Source organism: Fringilla coelebs (genome assembly GCF_963513975.1).
Source record: "Fringilla coelebs genome assembly, chromosome: Z".
NCBI lineage: Eukaryota > Metazoa > Chordata > Aves > Passeriformes > Fringillidae > Fringilla > Fringilla coelebs.
The window spans coordinates 33646497-33660163 of record NC_140031.1 but is presented as its reverse complement, the minus strand read 5'-3'; the positions used below and the strand labels follow the sequence as shown (position 1 = coordinate 33660163).

Genomic DNA, 13667 nt, shown 5'->3' with positions numbered 1-13667 from the left:
AACATCAAATCTTCTTTTCTCCCTACATACACCTACATTCAGCAGTTTCAGAGGCGAGCTGAAGCTAGGCTGACTTTCACATATCCAGTTGGCTTACTGCAAACCAGGGAAGAGTATAGAAGGGGACTTGTGATGGGCAAAAACAAATGCATGAACTACCAACATAAAATACATCTAACATGGTTCATTAGAAATCTCAAGTCATAGAGGATTTGGAGTGACATAATGAAATAATGGGTTTCTAAATGATCGTTGGCAAAATCCCTTACCAACCATTTTCCTTGCAGCTGTTCTAGCAGACAGTTTATTTGCTCCAGCCCTCCAGCTGTTGTGCTGTGTCTCTGAGCCTCTACATTCCAGCTGTGAAATTCAGATCTAGATTTTGGTCAGAATTTTGAGCCAGTTCTTCCAGAAACTAGCAGTTCCCTTCCAGCACACTGGCTCGTATCCAGCTCCATTAGTGAAATCTGTAGCACTCCTCCCCTGGCTTGACTTATTTACAGACAGAAAAACCCACTCCACAATACTGAGTAATACTAGCGTGAAAGCAGGCTGTGAAGCAGGAAATAGCACGGATTTCTTAGTGAAGCACTTCCAATCCCTTTTCCCCAGACACTGCCAAACACCTTTTCCACTTACGTGCGCAGGGGCCTAATGAACAGGGCCTGATCAAGGATGAGAATGGCAAAGGGAGGCAGAGTGAGGAATTGATGATAACAAAGCCCCCAGTTTTCAGCATCTTTCTGCAAATAGCATTTCGACTCTGTGTTCCTTCTCCACAGCTCACTGAACACTAGGAATAGGATGAGAAACATTAGGGGAAATGAAAAAGGTGCTCCATGTCACACACTTCCTTCCTCAGCTCCCAAATCCACATTGCATACACACACCACAGGATAGAGCAGTTACAGTTCTCAAAATGTTGCAGCGGAATACAGCTGCAAACAATGCAGGCACAGTAAGGAGATGAAATACTTGTTATTTTCTGTCCTGTAAGGCTTAGTTTCTTTCCATGCTCCTGTTACCACATCTTTTCTGTCAGATGGTGTCTCTTGTTTTAATGGTATGGTGCTACAGTTCAAAGCCAGTCTTTGAGCTTTGTTTCTATGTGTCTGTGTCTGCTGGCTGGAAAAACTCCAGCTCATGTCCAAGAGCAGACCTCACGGAGTTGCAGACCACAGTTGCATTCTGGGCCAGATGAAATCCAGCCTAAGCTTGATCTTTAAGCTTTGCTGTTGCAAATCCCTTTAGGAATAATAAAGGGATGAATATTGTAGTCACCAATTAATTAGCTCAGCCTTGTGGTTACTACACGTTGCCTACACAGAATGGTATAAACCCTCTAAAACCAGACTGCAGTGCTTGTTGCACAGGTGGACATGGTTTGATGGATTTCATCATGACTACTATTCAGTTTCATATTTATGCATGTAGCATTGTGGAAAAAGAAATCGAGACAGTGTTTCTGAACTGTAAAAATAACTAGAAAATGGGTAAAGCACTGTAATTACCATCTTCACTGCCAGAATGGCTATGTGTCTCCTGGCAGAAGACTTTATGAAGACATCCACTAATTTGAGTAAAATGCCCAGACAGATCTCCATAAAAAGGGTGCAGGTGGGACAGCTCTGTAGGGGCACTGGCATTTCTTTTACAAATACCACAAGACGATTTCCACTACCTTCCATGAAAGAGGACTGGAAGAGTGGTGGCGGAGACTGCAAGATGTGGAATAATTTTCATGCTTACTGCCATGAATCTTTGCCTTTGCTTTGACCTTATAAAGTAAAATTATATTTTTATCTCTCCTCCCTTCCCCTTCCCCTTCCCCTTCCCCTTCCCCTTCCCCTTCCCCTTCCCCTTCCCCTTCCCCTTCCCCTTCCCCTTCCCCTTCCCCTTCCCCTTCCCCTTCCCCTTCCCCTTCCCCTTATTTTCTTCATCATAGGAAAGGGTTCGTGTGGCCCCAAGAGGAAAAGACTATTGAGATCAGAGGAGCTAGGTTTTGGCAACAAAGAGCATGTAGCCTAGAGTAATAAAAATTACTCTTCATCAATGGCCTTGGATGAAATAATAAGCATAGGCAGGGACAGGGGCAGGGATTTATTGTTTGGAGCATGACTTGTGTTTACATCAGAAGAGTCTTAAAGGTTTGGTTAGATTGCTAAAGCACATCTGTGTAGGCAGAAACCACAGAGGAACATGGAGCTAATGATAACATCCCTAACCAGGATGATGAGGACAGATTACAGGACAAAACTGGGCACATCACGCTTGGTGGAGTCTGACCTTACTTGGTCCTCTATCCCAACTGGCTTAGGAACTTCATCTCCAAGATCTGTACAATACTCATGCAAACAAATAGCGTACCTGTGTCCAGTCAGAGAGAAGCCACTCGTTGGGACAATCCTCATTTTTGCAGGCTTGTTGTGTAATGGTCCTTGGCATGGGGCAGAAGGTTTCTGGCAGCTCTAACAAGCTTCCATCTGCCAGGCGCTGCTTACAAAGTGTATCTCGCTTCTGGACACCCCCACCACAGGTCTGTGAACACTGTGAGAAAAGAGAGACAGCCACCTCACACCATGCCCTCACCACCCCTCTTGGTGCAAAAATGACTTGTGAATCAGGGTAGAAATCAACACTTGGTCTTGGCCAAAAACAAAACATAAAACTTTCAGAGACCTCGAAGTAGACTGCTTTTAAAAATATAAAAAATATTTTGGAAAAGGGAAGCAGCGTAGTTTGCTAATATTTAGAGAAACTGTTTAAGTATTTCTGAAGTGTTCTGTTTTAAGGTATTCTTTCAAAAGACATGGAAACAGTCAGTGAGTCAGCATTGCAGTATGGAGGTGGGAAATTTGTCCTCTTCTCCTGGAAAATGAGACAATTTCATTTGATATGGAGAATCTAAATAGTAACATCTGTGTCTGAGCTCTGACGCTAACCATGGCAGAAAGAGTGGAGAAGTCTTGTCCAGCAGTAGATAAGTAAATTGAGATTATTAATAACCAGAGAACACACATTCCCTTTGTCTTTAATGTAACTATCCCTCTCTGCATCCAGTTTTCTACTTAAGCAAGGCAGGAAATTTTGAGTAACCAAATATTGTAGTTTTCCTGAATATTTTTTGTAAATTTAAGTTGCTCAGCCCTTTTTCCTGAGGATCCTTTTCCTGAGGCTGTTAAGAGGCTCCCAGTTCTGCTCAGTTCAGCCAGCTCAACTCTTTTTCTCCTTTCTAGTTCTAGCAAAGGAAAAGGGGAGCTTGCATTACATTGACATGACCAGGAGTTGCTTATAGCTTGTGACATTGCAATTTTTCAAGAGAAACAGACAATATGGAAAAGTATTAAAAAGCATACTTAAGCAGTTAAAAAGGGAGTGTTTTAAAAAATCTTGCAGTCATGAAAGGCCCTTCTCTCTGAGATAAAGAGCTGCATAAACTTTAACGCTAGCCTGAATATTTAGGATAATTTCTTTGAAAGACAGAAAGGAAGTGCAGAAAGACATCTTTATATTTGGTTTCTTTTTATGTGTAAAATTAGCTTTTGCTGTACTTATTTTGAATGGTACACAGCTCAAAGGCTTCCAGAAAATTAAGCAAGAAAAACATTAGTTTTCAACAGAAGAAAATGTCTATCAGCCTCTCATTTGAGGAATATTCATTCCTGAGGAGGAAAAAAAATACGATTAAAAGTATTATTCCAATATTGCCCAAGGACTTCTGTCATATACAAGATACCAAATGGGTTAGTCACGACGGATATGAGGCGGTATGTTTCTGCTGTCAGTCAGTAAATCTCAGGAAGTCTCTTTGCACTTCCAACTCTACCAGAGATAAGACAAAATGTAACTTTTCTTGCTTCTTGGACTTTATTCACATACATAGTGTTGTCCCTGCACAGGACAGCCCCATGAGTCACACCATGTGCCTGAGAGCACTGTCCAAACAGTTCTTGAGCTCTCTCAGGCTGGCGCTGTGACCACTGCCCTGGGGAGCTGTCCCAGTGCCCACCCACCCTCTGGGGGAGAACCTTTTCCTGATATCCAGCCTGTACCTCCCCTGACACAGCTTCATGCCATTCCCTTGGGTCCTGTCCCTGTCACCACAGAGAAGAGATCAGTGCCTGCCCCTCCTTCCTCCCTCACCAGACAGTTGTGACTGCAATGAGGTCTGTCCTCAGCCTCCTCCTGGCTGAACAGACCAAGTGACCTCAGCTGCTCCTCACACAGCTTCCCTCAAGGCCCTTCACCATCCTCATTGCCCTTCCTTTGGACTCTCTCCAATAATTTAATGTCTCTCTCATACTGTGGTACCCAACCCAGCCCCAGCCCTGGAGGTGAGGCCGTCCCAGCTCAGGGCAGAGCAGGACAATCCCCTCCCTTGCCTGCTGGCCATGCTGTGCCTGGTGTCCCCCAGGACAGGACTGGCCCTCCTGGCTGCCAGGGCACTGCTGACCCATGTTCAGCTTCTCACTGACCAGGACCCCCAGGTCCCTTTCCATGGTCTCCAATGTGGTTTAATTTTACACTGCTCTCTATTCAAGGTATACCACAATATTACAGGTTTTCCCTTACTGTCAAAAATTAATTCTCTGCTAAGATTCCACAGTAAGATGAAGCACCTGCAAAAGGAGTAAACACTTTTTTCTCATAAGGTCTCTTAGTTTCTTTTAAGGCCTGACACTTGAAGATTTAGAAGAGACATTTTATGGTATAGATTAGAAATAGAAAGGAAAATATAAGAAAATACTACCGATTTTCCCATGCTGACTTTGTTTTAAAGTCATTGTTTTAGTTATCTTTGAAGAAAAGACAGCGCTCAAGCAAATAAAGAATGTTGGAACTGAGACTATAGCACTTATTCAGTAATAAAACAAAGGTGGATGAAGATTTACTAATGGACGTCTTCCATTTCAGGCATGCAGAACAGATATTTATAGGACCTTCTAAAATAAAAACTTAAACTCTGCTCCTGAAGAGCACCATTGAAAATGGTAAAGATTCTAATGCATTTAGTTAAGACACAGAAATATTTAAAAATAAATAGTCCCTAATACGTAAAAAGGTGTTTCAAAAATTGTCTTTACTGTTACAACACTGATAATTATTGTGTGTTTATCTACCAGAAATACTGGGGCTTCGAACGACATTTAATTCAGACAATCCTTCCTTACAGACAAACAAGGCTTAGAAAAGAAAACTCTGGTAATTAGAGTTTAAATCTTCTGGAGGTTTTTTTTGTGTGTGTGTGTGTGTGTGTGTTTGCATTAAACCAGTGTGAGAGATTGTTCTGAAAAGCACCACAAACTCCACTGATGAGGCCAAAGAAGTATATTGAAATCAGGCTGTGTGGAGAACAGATTTTATGCTTTCATGTTGGTGAAGTTTAAAGTATGTTCCCTATGGTGAGGGAGGCACCTTCCTGAAGGGCCCTTCATCTCCCTGTGGGGGGGGAATTCTCTGAGGAGCCTGGGGAGCTGGGAGGTGTTGCAAGGAAGGAAATCCTTCTGCAGGTTTTCTTCTGCTGGAGCAATCTACAGCAGTTTTGCTTCATGACTGGGGGTCACCTCCAGAAGTTGTCTCAGCCACTCACATCTTTTCCAAATGTTTTCTTTCCATATCTCAGAAGCCAACAGCTGTAAAAATCCCTAAGTGTAATGCACAAGCCACAAGGTTTTCAGATGGGAAACCTGCATGAGACTGAGCTGCAAGGTCTGGCTTTCCTGCAGGGTGGAAATATCTGTAAAGATGATGGTATTGCAAAGAAGGAACACAGACATCCTTAAGAAATGGGAGAATGGAAATTGATTTTGATGGATTAGAGGGTTTTTTTTGGCACAGTACTCATCTGAACAGAAGCAGAAGACAGCAGGTAGAGAAGCACATTTTTTGTGTTGTTTTCCTCCAGTTAAAGGTAAGTACAGTAAATATTCAGCCTGAAAAGTCTGTGGAAGTAAGGCATTGCTATAGTTCAATGTAGTTCAACTATATTGAATTATAGCAATGAATCACAGCACAGGTTCTCTCTCACCCAGAGAAGATACCAGCTACCACAAGTGTAAATCTGTGATCAGTTTGTTTTAATTTCTTATTAACGTAGTTGTTAAAGCTTTTATACTTAGTCTAGCTTCCTCATCACTAAAGTCTCCTAAACCTTTCAAAGAGACAGCACTTGAGAGCTCTTGAGCAGCTGGAAAAGTTACTTTAGACAGATGAAAGTATGAATGTTTAAGCTGCTGAGGAAGATGTTATAATCTGTTGGGAGATAGCTCTAGCAGAAACAATTTGGTATTGTTCTAGTGTGGCCTATAGCTAATTGTCACTGTTAGCAGAAAATAAATTTTTTTCACATACTATTACATGTATCTCTTCTGATTGTTCACATATACTTACAGAAAATTGTTATCTCTAAGGACTGTGGCCAGTTATAGGACTTTGACAAGCATAGGTGCTCCTTCTAGCATATCCTAACTTTAAAATGCTTGACTTCTGTTATTATGTTATGAACTAGTGGAATACTATTTGCTATTTGCATTTATTACACCTGTAGTTCAGAAATTTTTGAAAGTACAGCAAAGTGCATACACGTGTGTGAGTATCAGTAGACAAATTAAAGCATGAAATATCACTGAATTGTTTTAAACAGAGAACTAAAGCCATAGGCTCATTACCTAGCTTTGACAGACCATCAGACCAGAACAAATAGTTTTTGCTGGATTGGTTGCCCAAACCCAAAGCTCTCCCAGCTTCATGGACTAACTAAGATCATCAGGTGAGTACATTAATATCTCCCTGGCTGTTAAGTGAAGACCAGATTTTATATGCGGACGCTCAGTAGGCATATATAAGAACTATGCAAAATGCTAATAGTTTAAACATGGGATAGAATGAAGACTTTTACACACCAAAAATGAAGATTTTAAACAGGTGTTTTGCTTACACCTACACCACACAGCAAATTTTTCCTTTATTCTTGATAACAGTGCAAGATCCTTTCTTCCTGCAGTGGTATTACTAGAACTGTAGTGTTACGACCATTTAAAGAAGCATCTTTAAGTCTTTTGAATTGCACAAGTATTTGCAACCAGATTTCAGCAAATTAGTAATTTCAGGGTGCTTTCTAAAAATGGAAAGCCTTGGACAGACCCATTGTGTAGACAAGGAATTGTTATAATTAGTGTAATAAACCATGCATCTCCCGAAGGGAAGTGTTTAACATACATTTCTTAATCTGAAGCATGAGGAATGTATCTTGTAGTAAACTAAATTGTTATTTGAGAACATAGGAAGTACTCAAAATGCTTTAAAGGCTCTTTTATCCTTAATCCTTCTAGTTTAGTATTCCTAGAAACCTACACATAGCTCACCCAAGTCCAGTCCCTGCAGCTGACCAATATATTCCAGATATTTTTGTTTGAAATCTATAGCCATCTGTTAAGATTTTCCAATAACTCTGCATTAGAAATATCTACAGTCATTATTTACTTCTGGAAACATAGATGCATTTTCTAAGAGCAAAAAATGCACACTTTGCAGTTTTTTAATGGCTTGTCAGAATGATGAATGATTCCTGTTGATGGGCTAAAGTAAAACCATAGAATCATAGCACAGTTTGTGTTGGAAAGAACCTAAAAGTTCTTCTAGTTCCACCCCACCCCATCCCCCCTCTGCCCTCCACTAGGCAGAGATAGCTTCCATTAGACCAGGTTGCTCAAAGCTACATCCAGCCTGGCCTCGAACACTTTCAGGAATGGGGCATCCACCATCTCCCCTGAGCAACCTGCTTCAGTGCCTCACGACCCTCACACTAAAACATTTTCTCCTAATACCTAAGCTAAATCTACCCTCTTTCAGTTTAAACCTGTTGCTCTTTGCCCCATTGCTACATGCCCTTGTCAGAAGTCCCTCTTCAGCTTTCTTGTGGGTACACTTGATGAACGGTAAGGCTGCTCTGTGCTCTCCCTGGAGCCCTCTTTACTGCAGCTGACCCGCCTGTCTTCACAGCAGAGGTGCTCCAGCCCTCTGACCACTGAAATGTGTGCAATGAGGACTTCAGGCAGTCATAAAATGAGGTTACACATAAATTCTTACCTCTTGCCATTCTGTAGGATACCAGGAGGGAGGGCAGTCAAAGCGATTACAGGCTTGCACGAGGGATGGCTTGGGTTTAGAGCACAGTTCATCTGCCAAAATCACAGTCTCGTTGGTCTCTCTTGATAGTAGATGAGAACAGAAGACATCTCGTGTCTGCAAACCAACCCCACAGGTAAGACTGCAAGTGCTCCAATTCCCAATCTCCCATCTGTGAAGGGGTCAGCAGAGAAAATCTTAAGCACAGAAAAATTAACCTTAATTTTTCTCTTATTTTAATGACAGATGAAGAAACAGTAATGAAAGGGAATTTTCCTTCTCCAATCAATGTCACTTTGGTAGCTGGAGAATGAGGCTAAGATGAATATTTGCAGTTCTGCATTTTCATCTCTTGTCAGAAGTTCTTGGACTGCAGGTCTCTGGGATGCCTGCAATATCCCAGGAAATGTTTTGTGGCCTACAGTAGGATTTTTTTTTTTTTCTTTGTCTATAGGAACATAGACAATGTATTTCAAAGCAGAGTGGATTTAATTAACTGGTTTTCTTCCCCTATATTAAACAAAAAATGAAGGAAGATATTAACAGAAGTTTAATTAAAAGAATGTAGAACTGAAATGCTGAGCACTAGTTTCTTTGGTATTCCTGACTGACTTTTCTATGCTGTTGAGATAGGAGGTACTAAAGCTTTGAGAGATGCAATGGGAATTGCATGGGATCATGGGAATTGCAAGGGAAATGAACGGAAAAGCAGGGGATCATCTTTAACCCCTGGATGAACACCTGTCACTGAAGTAAATCTTCTCTGAACTAGCTATGTAAATCCTGCATCAACAGGATTGTTGATAACTGTATTTCAGTGTTCATCACCTTAAAACCAGATTTCTGCTATTTGAACTGTACAACCCCTAATTGTGTCAGCTAAACACAGAAAATTCCTTAAAACACTAGGCCTTCCACTCATGTCTCAGCTAGAAAGCTCTTCAGAGATATGTAGAAATGTATACACAAAAAATCAGTCCTATATTCTGAAGGAAAATACAAGAAAATAGCATCCCCAGCAAATTCAGGCAAAACTCAGTGTTGACCTGCACATACTCCCACATCCAAAATGAAAGCATGAAAGCCAAATAGTGCTGTGTTTTCTAAATCTGAAGAGTAGAGCTTTATTTCCAGCATGACATACTTGAAACTGATTGCTGAGAGAATAAATTAAAAATTCAGGAAAAGGAAGGCTCAGAGAGCCTATCTTTGAAGAAGGCAAGTCCAGGCAGAAGCTTAAAGAGAGTGATTATGGAGGAAGATACCCTTAGGCTCCAAACAGGATGGAGGCAGATAATGAAGAAAAGTTATGAAGCATGTTAGCAGAATGAAGCAGATTTTGTGGAAGAAGCAGAAAAAAACCCACTCTGATGCTCTGAGATCTGCAGTCAATGGAAATAGCTCGGTGCATGTAAAACATACTGCGTTAGCAAACACAATACTCAAATAATCATTGAAGATAGTGCTATCCTACAGTCACTGAACAATTCTAACCTCTTCTCATTTTATAAGTTTATTTTTTGAGCATGTTTCCTGCCTTTCAAGTAACACCCTCAACATATTTAAACAGCTAGCAGGTAAGAAATATTTTTCCTCCCTAGATGATATTCTGATGGACCAAAGGCACATTGCTCCCCTACTGTGCTCCATCTGCTGGTGACATTCTCTGATTTTATAAAAGGATCCATCCTGAGCCTCACTGTAAGCACTAATGATGCTGTAGTTTGCTTTTAGACAATATTCTTGGTTCTGTTAGTAGCAATGACAACAATTTGTTTAACCCTTTCTAATAATAAATGCATTTTGCATACTGAAGTTCCCGTGGTCATTTTCCAGGCCATAATACACTGAAGGACACTAATCTGTACATATGTACTGGGAGCTATTATCAGTGGAAAAGGAGTAACATATGGCAGCCAGTTAAGCTAAGCTGGAGTATGTTCTCCATATGAATGATCTGGGGGGAGAGGTCTTCACAGATTTTCCCATGAAATTGTCAGAATTAATGGAAATATCATCTCCCCTTCAGTTTTGGTGAAATCTAAAATAAGATGTTTGAGTAGGTGGTGAAAAGAAGGCATTTTCTTACTTCAGAATCTATTTTGATACATGGTTAATTGCCAGAATTTCTCTTTTTTTCAAATGCTGGCAGTAGCTGTTGCCTCCAGCAACATTTTGTTTGTTATTGGTGTAAGTGCAAAATGTTTCTGTTGGCAATTCACATCTCAGTGGCTAACAAGCCACATAAACCCTTTGGACATCTTGGCTTCTTCAGAAGAGGAGGTCTGTTTCTTCTTCCAGAAAGAAATGCTGTGTTTCCATAAAGAGAAAGGATTTGTTTTTCCAGTGTTTGAAATTTCTGAGTGTTGCAGGTTGCATCTGTTACCCTTCCCATAACTAACATTGTTTTTTTTCACAATTCTTTCCAGCTGCAAAGAGGAGTTTCCTTTGAGGAGCTCACGAACTGTGAGGTCAAATACTTCTTACCCTTGTACTTTCATAGTCCCAAGTGACTTTTATGGGCTTTCACAGATGGAAAGTAAAGAATGTAGAGTAAAGCAGATGTGTAAAGTGGAGTATGGATGTGCAAATAACTGAACCCATAAATGACATACATGAATTTCAACATCCTAAGAAGCACAGAGAAAACCAGTGATAACCTTATAGAATTACTGGGCTGTAGAATTATTTTATAACAGCTAAAGCTGCTTGCAACACTTTGAATTAATATTATCCTACTAAATTTACCAGTTAGTTTCTAGACTACTTATCCTGTTGGAGATAGTAATCTTAAAAATATATACATAATGCTGTTTTTCTGTAGTAATGCTGTTTTGCCCCTACTGTAGAGTACTACATTACACTAACTGAAATAGGTCCTGTCCTAGTTCATGTGGTACTTAGCTGTGAATTCCTCTGTTTTTTCTTCTGGGTGTTTTTGCCATACTGACTCTTCCAATGCACAGAGCATACAAAAGAGAATGTATTGTGCATCTGTCAATACCAGAATTAAAATTCAAGTAGGAAAGAATCTTGCACTCTAAAGGCTGAAAAGAGTAGCTACAGAATCAAGCTGAAGGAACCTTGCACAAGTGGAACTGGTATCTTTGTAAGCTGACTGTGGCTGCTGTTAAGGTACAGGCTTTAGGAACAATCTTCATACTTGCTGGTTTATAGAACAGCTGAAAGTCGTCTGTTTGGTACTTCCCATACTACTTTTCAGAAACTGGTGAAAGAAGTGCATAGTTTTGGTCCAAAACATACATTTTATCCTTTCTCCTTTTTCTTTCACTACTGCCCAAAGCTGTACTAACATGTGGTAACAGAGGAATAACAGAGGAATTTTTAGAACTTATCATACAGGAGGACTTTGGTGCATTTGTGCTACTAAACCCCTGGCTTGTCCTAGCTCTAGGTCTATCAGTTCATCAGTTGTCCATCTCCACCTCCTAAATGTCTAAGTAGTGTTTATGTATGTAAGCCCAAACTAGAGTTTAAAAATATTTCAACAACTGTATTTAATATGAAACAGATTTCCAAACGTTTTCATCCTCTTCAGGATATAGACACATAACTATTGATTTACATAAAAGACATTGAATATTTGAACTGATTGAACAAATACTATATAAATTCAAAACCACTGAGACATTTAGAGATGGCTAGCAAAGAGGAATGTAAGAGGAAAGAGGCAATTCATAGGGCTGGATGTGTTGAAATGAATATACGTCAGTGATATATGTATCCCTGATACATGTATCACATGTATCACACGTATGTGAGCATTTCCAAATGAACATGGAAGAAAACAGGTTTCTACTGGAAATATTTAGGGAGCAGAGGATGGTCTTAAAATACAGCTTCTTTCAAGTATCATCAAAATTTCAAAACCAAAACTGATCACAGAAACCTTTAACTTTCCAAATGAATTATTTTCTTCTTCCATAAGGATATCTTAGTAGTTTTTTTAGAGTTGGTCAACTATATTGGACATACAATGCAGGTGAAGATAGGCAGACTCAGTAGTTTCTGAAGTAGTTTCAGAAGTACCAGATGTGACTGCTCAAAGCAATGGTTTTCCTTTAGTTTCTCTTATACACAATGATAAGGGAAGGGTGTAGTCTAAAAATTAGACAAAATTTAATGAAAACCCCAGTGAATCAAAACACAGCATTTCTTGCATTTCCAGGAACTAGAAACTAACAATTGAATTAGTAATGGACAGATCTTATGAACAGAAAAACACCAGCTGGGAAATTTATCCGCCAATATATATTATGAATTGGACTAACAATCTGATCTACCATCACTTTTATGAATTATAAGTCTAATTACTAAAGGACCAATAATAAAATGCTATTTTCTGGAACATTCTCATTAAGTAAATTAGGGTTATCTAAGGAATGCTTATACATATGCTTAATTCCACGTCAACAAAGAGTTCCTGCAATTATCATGGTCAGTGCATTTTAAAATGTAAATATTCACAGCTCCCCTGAATAAAAGAAAGAGAACAACTTTGAAGCTCCAATGGCCAAAGAAGGCTCAATAATCTGTGGTTACCAAAGCAGAACGATTATTCTGTACTATGAATGTAAATGTAAAAATGTTAGAGATTCTCTCAAAAAACAGTTTAACTATGCCATTTGCAGTAGGGAAATGATCTTGACATAGTTAACAAAATCTTTCCTGTGGTCTTTGAATTAAACTTGGGCATTTGTTATCAGCTTAAGACTATTTTAAAAATTCCATCATGTGACATGAACATGCACACTTGTAAAGGTCTAAACATTTAATTTTTAATTAGAAAGGAACTTTCCTTCTTTCTTTCAATAGGAAAAAAAAAAGGTATCAATATCATATTGTACTGCAGCAGTTCAGGTGAAGAACTGGAGGATCAAGAGAACAGGATCTTGTTCCTGGTTCTTTGCCGAACTCCAGAGATGAGTGACACCAGAGCTGCTGAAACATGGGCTACCCTGTGAGTATGGTTATATTCCCTCTAAGTCCAAAGGGAATTGTACTGGGCTGGATCGTACCATTCTCCCACCTGTGTCTCAACTTCATATTCACAAAATCACAACAATACTTTTGTGTGGGTTTACCCCCCCTCCCCAGCTTTCCCCCACCGTGCCTTGTCCATGCTGCCTGCTTAGGCAGTAACCTTACAGCAGAGATGTTATGTCATTCTTTCTCTGCCAACTAGCACAATGGGAGTCTCAGCTTGACGGGAGCCTCAAGGCGCTATTGCATCATGAACAGGGACAATAGTGCACCGTTGCCTCAGTTTTGAAATGTCCTTCTCACTGCCACAAGAACTGGAGATGGACAATACTTCTGCTAGCTAGAGAGATCAGAAAGTGGCACTGGCTAGTAAGCAGCTACTCATGGCAGGACAAGATGCTAGAATTAGTTGTTGCCCCAGTAGGGCTACAAGCCTTCAGAACAAAACACTCTCTCAATGCCCATAATCAGTCTGGAAAAAGTAAATGATGTAGGTAGAACTTGTAGTCTTGATCCAAAGCTCTATGTGGGTGACA

General features: G+C 40.0%; 1 protein-coding gene across 1 annotated transcript in view; it reads right to left on the bottom strand.

Moving 5' to 3' along the window:
* Positions 1 to 13667, bottom strand: part of ADAMTSL1 (ADAMTS like 1) — a gene marked incomplete at its 5' end in the record, with an annotated part of 172714 nt that overhangs the window by 40315 nt on the left and 118732 nt on the right. The window contains 3 exons of the mRNA XM_084225837.1: positions 640 to 793; positions 2368 to 2547; positions 8089 to 8299. Coding sequence (XP_084081963.1) covers positions 640 to 793; positions 2368 to 2547; positions 8089 to 8299 — 545 coding nt within the window. The remainder of the gene's footprint in view (positions 1 to 639; positions 794 to 2367; positions 2548 to 8088; positions 8300 to 13667) is intronic.